Source organism: Diplotaxodon limnothrissa, linkage group LG5, assembly GCF_057381915.1.
Source record: "Diplotaxodon limnothrissa isolate DT_005_m linkage group LG5, D_limnothrissa_male_GT1.1, whole genome shotgun sequence".
Taxonomy (NCBI): domain Eukaryota; kingdom Metazoa; phylum Chordata; class Actinopteri; order Cichliformes; family Cichlidae; genus Diplotaxodon; species Diplotaxodon limnothrissa.
In genome coordinates, this window is record NC_140600.1 from 6,464,543 (window position 1) to 6,479,629 (window position 15,087).

Below are 15,087 nucleotides of genomic sequence, written 5' to 3' on the forward strand. Positions count from 1 at the left end.
CTATGCCGTGGCTTTGGTGAGAGAAGCTTTGGTGCAGAAACTGATGAGTCAGTAAGATAACTAAATCAGTACCTAAGACTGAAGCTCCTTGAATGAGTTACTTCAATATGGCAGGGTGAAATGTCACTTTGATGCACCACCAGAAAACATGGATCAGGTAACCTGCATACCTGCACTTTAAAGAAACTGGAGAACCTGAAGGACACATGAACACTTCGAACAATCCACAGCTATGACAAGTGCACAGAAATCTGCAGTAACTCCACATTTAAACATGTTCAGTTGCTTCATTCAACAACCTGTCTTTAGATGAGTGACTGTGACAGCATAAAACTTTTTTCTCACCTTCCTTTTTACTCCAAACCTGGAAGCACACACGACACAGGAAATATAATCAGATCTCTGACAGTGAAGACAAATAAACGATCTCGACTTAGCTCTGCTAATAATGACTCAGAGAAACAAAAATGTACATGTGTGTGTGCAGATTATTTATACACTTATTCACAAAAAAGATTACATTTGTTCATTTTTCATTCACCAGTTCACTAAACCAGTCTTGGCTACATAAAAATGCACAATAAAGCAAAACTGGAGAAACCAATAGACATTTTTAATCCTTCTCTTATATGGTAAATGGACTGGTTCTTATATAGCGCTTTTCTACTCTTCTGAGCACTCAAAGCGCTTTACACAACTTGTGCATTCACCCATTCACACCCATTCGCACAAGCACATTGTTCTAAGTGTTCTAAGTGCTTTCTAAGAAGCATTCACACACATTCATACTCCGATGGATGCATTGAAAAGCAATTTGGGGTTAATATCTTGCCCAAGGATATTTGGCATGCAGACTAGGGGAAGCCAGGAAACCTGGCAACCTTCCTATCAGTAGATGACCTGCTCTACCGCCTGAGCTACAGCCACCCCTATATATGTTCTCATTTTATTTTTACCTATAAACTGAAGCACAAGCGTAAAGACACACAGACATTTGAATCTGTCTGAATGTAAAGATCTTATCTCTCAGTCTCTTTTCTTCTTGAGTTTCTAACAAAAAAATGTATTGATTTGCTGTAATTACACTGTAACATTACTTTTTCATTGTGAATTTCAGCCTCCTTTTTCACATTTCTGCTGCTATTCTTATGCAATCAGACTGTCACAGATTTCATGTTCCTCATTTGTTACCAGCTAGAGTTGGTATTAATTAATTAGGTTGGTTCTCAGGAAGCTATGGTGTTAAATCCTTACCTCCCTGCTTTATATTTTGCTGCATATTTCGTATACAGCACCTCCTTCTGAACGAAAAGGGATTGTTACAACAACGAATCCAGAAAGAAAAAAATCCTAAAACAATAGAGGCAATATCCTTGTTAGAACTGGCCGATTTATTTATGTCCTCTTTTATGGACATTTGTTTTTGTTCTAGGGATTGAAAGATTCTATGGGCTCAAATATTTATGACCACAATTTGAGCCCATATCGAATCCGTATCGTCGATACCACTCTGAATTTTACCTGGTATCGGATCGGAAAGGAAATCAGTGGTATGCACATCACTAGAAACAACGGTCTGGAAACACCTTACGAGTTCTCGTGGTCTCGCGGGATTTCCCAGCGTTGCCTAGCGACGTGACTCTCAATCGGTTCCGCGAGGGCTTTTCTGGCTTTCAGAAGCATTAATGTTTTCTGGAAGTGTTTGTTATGCGCAGAGACACTCTTCAGTTTTCAAGTCTGCTGCTGCTGGCATATTATTATTTTTTTAAGTGACATCTAAAAATGTCTTTTGTAGTTGCTCAGTCCCATTTCATTTTCGGTGTACGGACTGGTGTGAGGAACAATTTGTGTTTCTTTGACGAGCAAACCGTCGTCTTCCCCAGCGGAAACAGCTGCGTGTGTTTCAACACTGTCCAACGATGGCAGCGGTTCATTTCAGGTGCGCTCATTTTTAGATGTCTAAGTCATAACTAACTAACATAAGTAACCTAAATTTCTACCCTGGTGGTGCTCTTGATATAAGTACGAAAGTTGTTTTTTTTAGTATTTAACAGCATTTATTTCTGTTGGTGTCGTCTCTCCAGGCTCAGAGAGAAGTCAGGGAATGCGTGCTATGACCATCAGCTCCAACAGACGCTACCTGGCAGTGTCAGATTATGGAGAGAGAGCCACCGTCACTGTGTTTGACCTGCAGCATGAGCAGGGCAGAAAGAGAAAGGTTTTGAGTGCAGGAGACATGTCTGTTCAAGAGTTTATCTGCATTGCTTTCTCTCCTGATTCCAAGTACCTGATAGGCCTGACAGGGAGCCCCGAGTGGATGCTGATCCTCTGGCTTTGGGAGAAACACAAACTCCTGGCAACACTGAAGACAACAAACACAAATAATCCTGTCACCCAGGTGAGTCATCTGTGCTGCATCAGTGAAGCTTGTATAAATGCAGGCATACACATGCTGAACACGTTATTATTATAGTAACTGTTTCTCATCAGGTCAGCTTCAACCCTTACAGCAACACACAGCTCTGTGTGAGCGGAACCGGTGTTTTCAAGCTGTTCCGCTACTCAGAGGGGGCCCTGAAACCAAGCAGTGTTGCAAAGGTTGAGTCCATCAATTTCCTGTGCCACACCTGGGTGTCAGAGCACAGGGTGATCGCTGGCACAGACACTGGCAGACTGCTGGTGTTTGAGTCTGGAGACCTGCGAAGAGAGATCAGCATGACTTGTGTGCAGGGCCAGCCTGCCAGGTGAGAAAGCTGGACCACATGAACTGGTGCTATTTTACATGAAGCAGCCTCTGTAACTCATCTCCACCCCATGCTGTTCCTGCCATTTTTGACCCAATCAGGGTCAAGTCCATAATCATAATGGTGAATAATCTGACCTCAAAACCAACTAATTTTATTGAATTCTGTCGGTTGTACCCCAAAAATATCTAGCATAGAGCTTTTCATGGCTACCAAAAGCACCTGCTAAACTGGGCAGATGGGCAAATATAAATGATTCCTGGTGTCTAACTTCATTGTTGTCCAACAAATACACGCCGATGGATTAAATAAAGACTTTAAATGTCTGAGCAGCTAGTATCACTCATAACGTGTGGCAATGATTTAAAAAAGTAGTGGAAAAATTGGCAGACATGTTAAAACATGGAATGGAAATGCGTATAACAAATGATAACCAGCTGATCTCAGACCAGATGAATGGGTTCACTGTGGTCACTGCAGCGATCCATCTTTGATGAGTGATGTTCTTGCTTATACCCGCTTCACTCTGCACAGGCAGGTGGAGGTAAAGAAGATCAAAGATGCTAATGTGAATGAAGGTCCCTCTGTCCCTTCCATCACAGCAATCCTGTCCTACTCCAAAGGCTTTGCATGCTCTAGAGGTCCTGGCACCGTTTTTCTGTTTGAGCAGACAGATGAGAATGGTTACAGAAAGACCAGGGAGATAAAGGTAAATGTTCAAGCTTTATTTCAGAAAAGGTGGAAAGTGAAGTCTTTGTGTGCACATGGGTATGCTTGTGTCAGATCCCTCTAGATGCATACTGCAGCGGTGTGACCTTGGCAGAATACCAGCAGATTGACACCATATGCATCAGTCCAGCAGAGGAGACTTTGGCCATCAGCACAAACCGAGGACAGCTGTATAGTGTCAGCCTGTCCTCTGTGGACATGAACAAGGTGCTCTACAGTTACACCTACCAGCACCACCAATGACGGGGTTCATCATTTGTATAAGTGAAATTACTGCATCAACTGTCCTAGCTGGTATTTTATTTTCTTCCACATGCCCCCATCAATTCAGATTATGTAGAGCTGTTTGCTACATCCATTCTCACACTGACCTCCTCTGTACTTGAAACATTACTATAGTAGCTGGTCGGCAGTCAGAAATACATACATATTATTTTGCTGTTTTACTTTTTCTTCTATGTATGATCTCACTTCCTGTTGGGTCTGTGTTTCCACAAGCCCCGCTAATTCTAGAGACTTATTCATCATGAAGAAAACAAGACAGTCGATCGATCAAACACTTGCGCAAGGGAGGCCTGTGTCCACCACGAAAATGACCTCTACCACGACCTCCCTTGCTGCCCTTTTTATTGAGACACAGTTCACACAAAACACGTCAGAACAAAGCCACGCCCCCTTGGTTCTGAGACAAAGCATTTGTATGTATATGTGTGAACTTCTGTAAGAAAGTGTGTGTGTGTGTGTGTGTGTGTGTGTGTGTGTGTGTGTGTGTGTGTGTGTGTGTGTGTGTCAGACCTCCTGCTGACCAAAGGGTCGTAAACCCAGGAAGCTTACAAAAAAGGATAGGATGTATCTACAATAAAACCTCCCCGAGCACAGAGTGGTTGGAGAGGTGGTCAGGATCAAAGGAATGGCTTTGATCCTACTGCTTGAACTAAGACTGTACAAATTTAAGAAACACAATGGCAACATTCAACAATTAGACTTAACACTTCCTCTTCTTTTTTTTGGTGGATCAATTGTGCTAATTTCCAGTTGGATATTTTTAACAGTCTTTGTATGCTGTAGCAAAGAAAACAGTAGCAAAGTCTTGTGAATGAAAAGAAAAAGGTCAATCCAAGAAACATGGAAAACAGTTCAAATAATCCAGCAAAAAATAATTTTGTCTTTATTTGCAGCTCCATATTTTTATTCATGGACTTTGTTAGAGTAGTTGTCTTATACTAGGCCTCGATACATCCCCTCAGTTCATTTTTTATCTGAAACAAGCTTCTCTGCCTTTAAGTTAGTTCTCTAAGGTAACCTTTTTACAGATATTTCCTCTCTTTGACATCATCTAGAGTAGATGTGGCCCACATGAGGTCAGTGGTAGATTAGGATTTAAATGTAAAGACATTGCACCCTTTGATAAACTCCCCATCAGAATTGATTTGAGAATATAGGCTGAACTCAATTCTGATGTAGCATGGCCCTCCACAACAGTGCCAGTTTCTCATGTGGCCCCTTGAAAAGTTAATTGCCCATCCATTCTCTAGAGAAAAAGGGTAAAAAAAAATTTTGTTGTTGTTTTCTCCTTCTCTTCCTTCATTGTCTTCTTTCTGTTGTCTACCTCCACTCTCTTTTTTTCTCCACTTGTTTAAGGCATCAGAGTTCTCTTTAGATGTTTAAAGTTATCTTTGCAACTCCATTAGGAGGATAAACTACACTTTGAGTTCCTGTCCCAGTCCTTCCACTCCAGCTCCATCACTGGTTTGTCCATCTGCATACGCAAGCCCCTCGTAGCCACCTGCTCTCTGGACCGCTCTGTCCGCATCTGGAACTACGAGACAAAGTAAAACACATACACACAATTCCTTTTATAGATATATATCAATCAGTTTTCGTCAGGTTGATACAATATAAAACTGCATAACAGAATGACATGTCGTCTTTCTGAGCTCTTGCTGTTCTCTCTGTTTTGTCTCTAGAGTGTTGGAGCTGTGCAAGGAGTTCCAGGAGGAGGCGTACAGCGTGGCACTACATCCCACAGGCCTCTTCATCCTTGTGGGGTTTTCAGACAGACTCAGGCTGATGAACCTGCTTATTGATGACATCCGCACCTTCAAGGAGTTCACTGTGCGCAGCTGTAGAGAGGTAGAGGTTGCTTTGCATTTGTGTTTGCAGTAAATCTGAACAGCCAATACTGAAATAATCAGAGTATTACTAAATTCAAGGGTGAAATGATTGATCTTTACCCCCTTCTGTTGTGTCTCATCCAGCTGTGTTCTGTAAATCCGTAAATACTGAATCCTGGGTTAGCGTTTTCAGCATTTACTGCGATATCTGATAATTCATCTTAAAGTGGAGCATTATCACATTTTCCACTCAAAACTTTTGCGCTTGGACTCTGTCTTTGTCTCCTTCACTTTTCAGTGTGCTTTTAGCAATGGTGGCCACATGTTTGCAGCTGTCAATGGAAACATCATTCAAATCTATTCTGTCACCTCTTTTGACAATATCCTTAATCTGAAGGGCCACAATGGAAAGGTGAGTCAGCTGGAGTATGTGTTACAGAGGAGTCCCAGTGCTTATTTGTCATTCTTATTTACTGGTATTTCAATTAACAGGTGTGTCGGATTGAATGGAGCCTGGACGACAGCCGGGTCGTGTCTTGTGGGGTGGATGGGGCAGTGTACGAGTGGAACACGCAGAGTGGCAAGCGGGAGTCAGAAAGCGTCCTAAAGTCCTGTAGTTATACAGGTGTGGCCTTCTCCTCAGACTGTAAGACCATCCTGGCTGTGGGAACAGACCTCACTCTGAAGGAGATCCAAGACTGTCAGGTTAGCAAGCACAGCTGACTCCTGGATTTGTTCTTTTAAGTTGCTGCAAATCAACAAAACATCTCAAGCAGCAGCAATGTTGTTTTTTCTTTCTTTTTTTTTTGTTTAAAAAAAACTGGGTTTATTGTTATATCCTATCCACAGGTACTGAGGGAGGTTCCAGCTGATGAGACAGCTCACACTGCTCTTGCAGTGTCCCATTCTGGTAGAGTGGTCTTCACCGGGACCTCCAGTGGGACTGTAAGGGCCATTAAATACCCATTACCTATCCAGAAGGAATGGATGACATACCAGGCTCACTCTGGGCCTGTCACCAAGGTGAGCAGAAGCACTGATTTGCTCTGATTGAGATTTGCACTGATCAGAATACTTTATTGATCCCTAGGGGAAATTATGTGTATTAATGTGATGTGAGATTGATATACACACAATCTCACATCGTGTATGAAAAAATCGATTGACTATGATGCTGATCATTCAGACGCAAAGAGTCCACCCACTAAAACATGTGTGTCCTCAGATGGTGATCACGTATGATGATCAGTTCCTGCTGACAGTGTCTGAAGACGGCTGTCTGCTGATTTGGAAAATCATCGATAAGGAAGGCAGAGGTCTAAAGAGCAACAAACACATAGTCCACACGGAAGAGATCCTTATCACCAAGTCAGACCTGGAGGAGAAGGTGAGTAAGTGCATAGTGTGACACCCCCCTGTTGGTCTTGTTCCTAAAGCATTGTAAGTTCTTGATCCTGGACCATCAGTGCAAGTGGTCAGTTATGTGTTTGTAATGTTATAGCTTTGGAACATCACTCAGTGCAACACTCAGTGCATCATGGGAAGTCTCCAGCAGCCTAGGCCTATTTCAGCATAACTAAGGATTCAGGGTCACCTGATCCAGCCCTAACTATATGTATCCTATGTATGTGTATATTTCATCTAAAAGAAAAGTTTTAAGCCTGATCGTAAAAGTAGACAGGGTCTCTGAAAGCTGAAGCCTCTGCCCCCCAGTCTACTTCTACTTCCTAGAAGGAACAATCCTTAGTGCTGTACTGCATGTGAGGTTTGCCAGATGAAGCCTCCCCATACATGGCTAGCGCATCCATCCATGCATACTTACATACACACACGTAGATACAGAGGTGGCAAAAGTACAGATATTTCGTACTTAAGTACAGATACTAGTATCAAAAAAGCCTGTTTTAAAAATGTGAGGAGTAGAATGTAAAGATATTTGATTAAAATGTAGGGAGTAAAAGTAAACAGCTGTCAGAAAAATACCTACTCAAGTAAAGTATAGATACCTGAAAATTCTTTTCAAGTACAGTAACAAAGTATTTGTACTTTGTTACTTTTCTTTTAAGTAACAAAGTATTTGTACTTTGTCATGTTGTTCAGTAATAACATGCTCCGTTAAAATTGGGCGCTCTTCCTTCCTTTTTAGTTTCAAAACACGAAGGGTGTTTGTTTCACTTTAAGGTTGGATTAAGAATTACTGTGTGAGGAACGGTTTCACTTTTGACTAGGGAAATAATATGCTTACTTTTGGGTTTATGAGAATTGAATTACAGTGAGAAGGGGATCTTCTGAATGCGCAGGTTGTTTGCTACTGTGAGACAGTGGAGAGAACTTACGAAGTTACCTTCTTTCACCAATTAAGAGTGGAAGATCTCGTAACATTCTGGTGGAGATGCCGGGGTAAAAAGAGTGAGTTCGGACGAGGAAGTCCGAGAAAAGGACACCTTGAGTTGAGCAAGGTGTTTAACTGACTCAGGATTTCAGAGAATCGAGTCAGCTGTGATCTTGAGTTCTGATGGTAAATTGATTTTAAAGGAAAATCAATGTTTACTATGATGAAGTAATTCTGATGATATTACTAGATGTGCTGTGATACCAGTGAAGAATAAGTTGTGTACATGAGGATACACAATTGTGTTGAAGATTACTGGACCCGGCGAGGTCCATTTGATGAAGTTCTTGGGCAGATAAATGACAAACAGTTCTTCAAGTGTGTGGAGAATTTAAAAAGAAAAAACTGAACTTGCAGGTTCTCCGTACTGTGTGGACTTATATCAGAGTTATAAGTCCAAAGGTTATGCCCTGGAGGCCAAGAGTTGTGTTTAAAGAAGAACATGACTTAGAAAAGGACATTTAAGGTCACATTTTGTCTAAGATGGGGAGAATTGTCCCATATGTGTTTATTTCTCTTCTCTTTTAAGAGGACAGACGCAGTTACTGAGTGTTGTCTACTTCCTCTTTCTGATTCTTGAAAGCATGTTTGATAAAATACTCTTAGGAAAGCGTATTTTGAGTGATTCTAAGTGTGTGAATGTTGTGAGTACTCGATTTGAATGATTCTGTGTGATTTATACAAAATAATAAATAACTAATAAAAACTCATAGTGTGTGAACAGAGGAAGTCTGAGAGAGAAGTGTGTGCGTAGGCAAACTGCAGAGTGTGTGCGTGGAATAAGGGTGTATTGTTTTTACATCAAGATTTAGTAGAACTAAAGTAGAACGTCACAAACAAACAGATAAAAAAGTAAAATAAAGAGAGAAAATAACTGACAATTACATTAATGAATAGAAAACACACATACACAAAGTGCCATATGTGAAAATTATTTTAGGAAAGAATCAGAAGTTCTATGTCTGCTTATAGCTATTAAAAATGTACGATTAACTGTGACTAATGTCTGGAACCTATTTTAATCTGTATTTGACGCCATGGGGGGGCGTGTACCCCACTGCTTTAGAAGTGTCCACAACATGTATTTTGGTCAGAAGACATATGTTGATGTTTTCTCCGGGCTGTTAATAAAGTCATCGTTTGATTGCACTTTTCTGGGGCTTCCGTGGTTTGTGACACTGCTCTACATTGATCGATTTCGCGACAGCTTTGGTGGAGGATGCGGGCACCATCAGTCACCCTCAGAGCACAAATCTTGAGCTTGGGGATATCCTGAATCCTGACATCATCAGTGACTGTTCCCACGATGACAGTGATTTTGTTCTCACGGCCGGGAAGCTTCATCTTACGGATCAGGCGGGAGACAGCAATGTTGGTTCTGCTCATGAACAGCCTCTGTTGGTTTGGATGTTCCCAGCTCTGTACATACGACCATTTTCGGCTTCTTATGATGCCCCAGCAACCAGGACCAAGCTAAGGTCCTGGTTGCTGGGGCAGCATCTCAGCAGAGACCTCACTCTCACCACTAATCCTGGTCTTTCGGGGACCTTGAGGTGTTCCCAAACCAGATGTAACTTCTCCAGCATCTCTCTTCAGCCTTTCTCTCTTTAGTACATGCCTGAAACACCTCGTTTAGGAGGCCTCCTGGTCAGATGCCTGAACCACCTGAGCTCACTTCTTTTGATGTGATGAAGTAGTGGCTCTACTTGGACTTCCTCCTACATGAACAGGCTCCTCACCGAGCCTTTGGAGGAAGCTCATTTGCACTGCTTGTATCCATGGTCTTCAACCACTACACACAACTTGTGGCTGTAGGTCAGGGTGGGAATGTAGGTGAGCCAGTAAATCGACAGCCTCGCTTTCACACGAAGCAGAGTCTGGGGTTCACATTACTGCAGACGCTACAGCAATCTGCTCTTTCCAAGTAGTATGAGGTACACTTCATGTGTTTATGTGTCTGGTTTAAGTTATTTATGTACGACACTTTAGAAGAAAGCTAAAAGAATTGCAACAAGGTGACAACTGTCATGTTATGGTTAAAAGAAGAGGTATTGAATGTATGTTCCTGCGTCTACTTTCTTCAGACCCAGCACATGCTGGAGATGAAGATGCGGCTGGAGGAGCTGCAGATGGAGAATGAGTACCAGCTCCGCCTGAAGGACATGAACTACAACGAGAAGCTCAGAGAGCTGTCTGACAACTTTGTCCAGCAGATAGAATCTCTGAAAACATCCCAACAGGTGTGCCTCTGTTACACGAGAGCTCAGCTTCACATAGATTTACAACTTAAAGGTCAAAATGTCTTCCCAAGACTAGCAATCATCAGTGGGTGACTTTTGACGTTGATTAATTGAGTCAGTAGCTGCTGCCCTTGATGAATCAAGTATCCTGCTTTTACTGCAGGCCATGAAGACAGAGATGGAAAAGCAGGAATGTGAGAATCAGCAGAATTCTGCAGAGCTTATTATGAAGCATTCGAAAGAACTGAAGGATTTAGGTAACAGGAGAACAGGATCAGCACAATCTGTTATCTTTATTTTTGTAAGTGTTTGGTGTTCATACTCTTTTAATCACACACAGAGCTATCATACAGCCAGAAGCTGATTGTGGAGCACGAGAAGTACCAGGATCTTCAGCAAAAACATCAAAGAATGCAGGAAGACTATGAGAAGCAGCTCAAGTCTGCAGAGGACAGAAAAATCCAAGCGGTGGAGGAGCTCACAAAGATGTACGAGGCCAAGCTACAGGAGAAGGCCGAGCTCCTCGCTCAGGTCAGTAATAAGGAGCAGGAAGAGGAGGTGGTGGTAAGTTAAATGGTGCAGCAGTTGAATGAAACCGGTAATCTTTCGTTTAGTGTCAGGAGGACACCGAACAGAAGATTAGTGTTTTTAAAGCAATCATAAAGCAGGCTGAAGAGGACGAAGAGAGGAAGATTCTCGAGATCCAGACCAATTATGAGAAGAAAATGAAAACTGAGAAACAGACCAATACAAATCTGAAGGGAAAAAATAGCATCATGGCACAAAAGGTGAACAAAGCTTCTGTTATTCACTGAATGTTTGGTTCTGTTGCAGAGCATCAGCTCTGTCTCCTGTCTGTCTGCTCACATCAGCTGCTGTTCTCTGTGTGTCTTCTCTTTGGTTGGTTGGACGCTGGTGTGTTCACAGTTCATCAGTCTACAGAAGCAGATTGATGACAGGAGCGCTGATATAAACAAACTGAAGCAAGAGCGGCAGAGGCTGCTTGGGCTGATCCGCTCCCTGGAGAGTGACATTGAAGACCTGAAGAGGCAGATCTCTGGACATGAAAAGACCAGTCAGGACAAGGTGACCAAGATCAGAGCTGTCATTTCCTGTCAACCAAACGTCCACTTAGCAGAATTTTAAACAGTTTTACATTTTGAAGCCTCGACGTTACACATATGGAGTCAGAAGTGACGACATTCATTAACTTATCATTTAACACTAGCTTTAACTCCATAAAGCATAAAGTGACATTTTAATGATGAGTTTTGACACCCAGCTGATAGAAACAAATAAGATTTGGGGACTTCTCGCCCCCTCGAGTTCCTGCTCTTTGTTGTGCTCAGCAGTGTTGGTCAAGTTACTTGAAAAAAGTAATCAGTAACTAATTACTGATTACTTCCCCAAAAAAGTAATCCTGTTACTTTACTGATTATTTATTTTCAAAAGTAATTAATTACTTAGTTACTTAGTTACTTTTTAAAAACACGATTTACAACCTGACGAGGTGATAAAGCGATAGATCTTTCAGCCCAATTCTACTTTTTCTGCATAATCCATCATACAAAATGTAATCAAATGGAAAAGTCTCTTTTTAAAACTTGTTTTATCAGTTTTAATCTTTTAACTTTATGCATCAAGCAAAACATTTAATTATATGCAACATTCTCTGAGTTGAATAAATGAGTTTAACATTTAAACCTATTTTCTGCACATTCCAGCACATAAAATAAAATATTTTTTGTGTTTACACTCAGTCTTTCAAATAGATGCAAGTAAAACACAGCAGAACATAAATAAAGTCAAAGACTCAGCGGTCCTGTTGCTCTATTTTCACCTGTAAAGCAGGACTGGGGGGTAGGCGGAGGTTTACCCTGGTGCAGGTGTGCCGCGGTCAGTGGAAGAATCAGCGAGTTTCTCTGTGAGTTTCCCATTACGGCGTTGCGCACTCGGTGCTTGCTTGGAAGTTTAGGGGTTTTTTTCGCTGTAAAAAGAAGTTTTCTTCCCACGCACGATGGACGCTAATGTTTTGGTCACTTTTTATGGAATCAAACTCAAAGTAAGGTCAGTACTTCCACGCTTTAAACGCTGCACGCTCATACTCTCTCCCACAATCGATATGTGATCCACTGTTGATCTGCACACAGCTGTTGCCACTAACGGCGCACTCGCTTACGTCACTGTCGTGAGACATTCTGCAAAAAATCACGGTTTTAGTAACGCAGTAACGCAGCGTTCCTACGGGAAAGTAACGGTAATCTAATTACCGTTTTTGCAATAGTAATCCCTTACTTTACTCGTTACTTGAAAAAAGTAATCAGATTACAGTAACGCGTGTTACTGCCCATCTCTGGTGCTCAGTGCTCACTTATTTGTTCCTCAAGTTTTTCTGCTTCTTTGTACTTTCCTTCATGACCATCCTAATAGCTTCACAGATCTCCCTCCAGGAATTTGCTGACATTTATGAGTCATTATAGATGAGATGATGATTGCGTTGAAAAATAGCCAGAAATACACAGGACGAACAGGCCAGTCACAACAGCTGTGGGCTGCGTTGATATGTCTTCTGGTTCTACAAAGGAGTGCGTCAGGTTATGTTGTAGGTTTATTGAAGGGTGTCAGAGGGGTTGCAGTTGTGATGCAGGTGCAGTGTAGATTTCTCAGCGAAGCTTAAGTGCTGTGTTACTGTGCATACATTTATGGGAATATGAGCATATTATAAGCATATAAGTATAATATAAGCATATTTTAAAGCGCTGGGTTACTGAAAGACAGACAAGTTTTCCTACAATGCACTTCAACTCTGAGCTCTTCTCTACATTAGCTGTAAAATTGTACTGTCTAATTCAGTTTGACTACATGACATATGGAGACTGATCTGGACCAGATTCTCTTGACATTGTTCAGAATTCATGTATGAAAACCTTTGAACTCTAAAACCGTTCAACCTGTTCATGTTCTCACAGGATCACATTATCTCGTGCTTGAAGAGAAAGAATCAGGAACTGGAGAAGTTAAAGTTTGTTCTTGAATTCCAGCTGAATGAGTTAAAGCAGAAAACTGAGCCTCTGCAACATGACATCAATGTGAAGAAGGAGCGGATCAGTCAGGTATGTGAAAGATGGAAAAGCTTAGCACTGTGTTAACACATGGTTAGAAAACATATGTGGAGACTGTTGAATACATAAATGTAGATGATTCATAAGGGTTCCTGTACATTTTCTTGCCATTTGAATAGTGTTGAGTTAAAAAGTTAGACAGAAATAAAGTTTGCTGTGCTCGGTTGACCTTGTTTTAATTGATCTGATAGGACTGCATTAGCAGTCAAGTTAAAACAGTGTCAACACTACCAGTTACAGTGTCGTGCTATTTCTCGTGTTCGGCAGCTGGAGGAAGAGCTGATACAAACCGACAAGAGCAATGCTCAGCTGAAGCTCACCGTCTCTGAGCTGAAGCTCAAACTGAAGACCAGAGACAAAGAGATGTGCAAAGAGAGTCAGAAGGTCAGTAAACAAACAACGCTTCCTTTTTAAAGTAAAGAGGCAAAACTACATAATCTGTGTCATTGTGCAAATAATTGTGGGCCTAACTCTTTTGAGAAAGAAGTGGCATTCAGAGAATCTTGAATTGAAGTCTAATGGAGAAATCTGCAAAGAAAACTTTTTAAACCCACTGGGCCAGAATCAAAATCAGCAACTCTTTTTTTTAAAATCAGATTTGAGGTACTGCTAACATTAATGCCAAGTGGCAAGATTAGGTCCTAGAAGGACTTTGGCTCCACCCAAAAGCTCTTGCTTACAAGTGGCAGCCAATCAGAGGAAATGTAGGGTGGCGGAAACTAAAACCTGTTTCAGACACAAGGTGAACAGCTGCATGAAGGCCAAGTATAAGGTAAATGATGATTGTTTTTAACTGTGAATCTACTGGGCTACATGTACTGTAGTAAAATCGAGGAATAAAAATATGAAGCTGGAAGTGAGCAGAATAGATCCTCTTTAAGCTTTGAGGATAAAAGTGTAATAAAAATCATTCCTTTTTTAATATAATGGGCTTCTCTTGTTTTTTGTTGTCAGGTCAAAGATTTGGAGACGCATCTCCAGCGATTGAAATCAGACCTGCACAACTGTGTCGGCTTCATCCAGGAGCCTAAAACTCTGAAGGACAACATACAGATGATATACGCTCGATATGTCCAGCAGACTGAAAGGGTAAGTGTGCTAAGAAATACCCCAAGAGCTGCCTGGATGCTGGGAGGGCTTGAAATCAAACTGTCAAGTGTATGTCCCGTTTGAAAGGTGGAGAGAACCAATGCAGATGATACTGTTCAGAAGGCGCTGCGTCACCAGTGTGATCGACAGGAGAGGACAGTAAATGGCCTCAAAATGAGGCTGGTCAAATCTGCAGAGGAGCACGAAAAGGTCTACACCAAAATCATGAAGGTTAGTCATTACCCAGATCACAACAGTACATTGGCATTAGTCATTAACAATGCAACTCTGAAGTCTTAACATATCCTGTATGACAGAGTGTGAAAGTGTAATGTGGAGTAAAGACCTGCTGAATTGATAGTTATCTAGCCACGACTTTGGACTTTGCAGGAAAACATGACTCTGATTGCTGAAATCAACGAGCTGCGGAAGGAGCTGCATTTGGCCAGGACTCAGGCTAAAGACGTCAGAGCTCAGCTGGCTCTCTTAAAGAAGCCCAAGAAGTCACAGCCCATCTTAGAAGAAGCAGCCTACCAGGAGCCCAAACAGCTAGGAGTCAGCTGATCGTCTTTTACCTCAGCAATAGCTCTGCAACTAACACACAGCAGCAGATACACATGAAAATCATATAAGAAGAAAGTTGTTAGTAAGATTGTT

At 41.6% G+C, this 15,087-nt stretch overlaps 1 protein-coding gene across 1 annotated transcript; it reads left to right on the plus strand.

The window, feature by feature from the left end:
• Window positions 1–1,782: 1,782 nt before the first annotated feature.
• cfap57 (cilia and flagella associated protein 57) lies at window positions 1,783–14,994 on the plus strand. Its single transcript, XM_085353711.1, has 21 exons — window positions 1,783–1,939; window positions 2,085–2,398; window positions 2,491–2,744; window positions 3,279–3,453; window positions 3,528–3,680; window positions 5,165–5,304; window positions 5,441–5,606; window positions 5,886–5,999; window positions 6,080–6,292; window positions 6,437–6,610; window positions 6,813–6,974; window positions 10,064–10,219; window positions 10,383–10,476; window positions 10,560–10,750; window positions 10,834–11,007; window positions 11,147–11,305; window positions 13,189–13,332; window positions 13,609–13,725; window positions 14,296–14,430; window positions 14,518–14,661; window positions 14,821–14,994. Exons 1-21 carry the CDS (start codon window positions 1,783–1,785, stop codon window positions 14,992–14,994), a joined length of 3,510 nt encoding a protein of 1,169 aa, XP_085209837.1.
• Window positions 14,995–15,087: the final 93 nt, after the last annotated feature.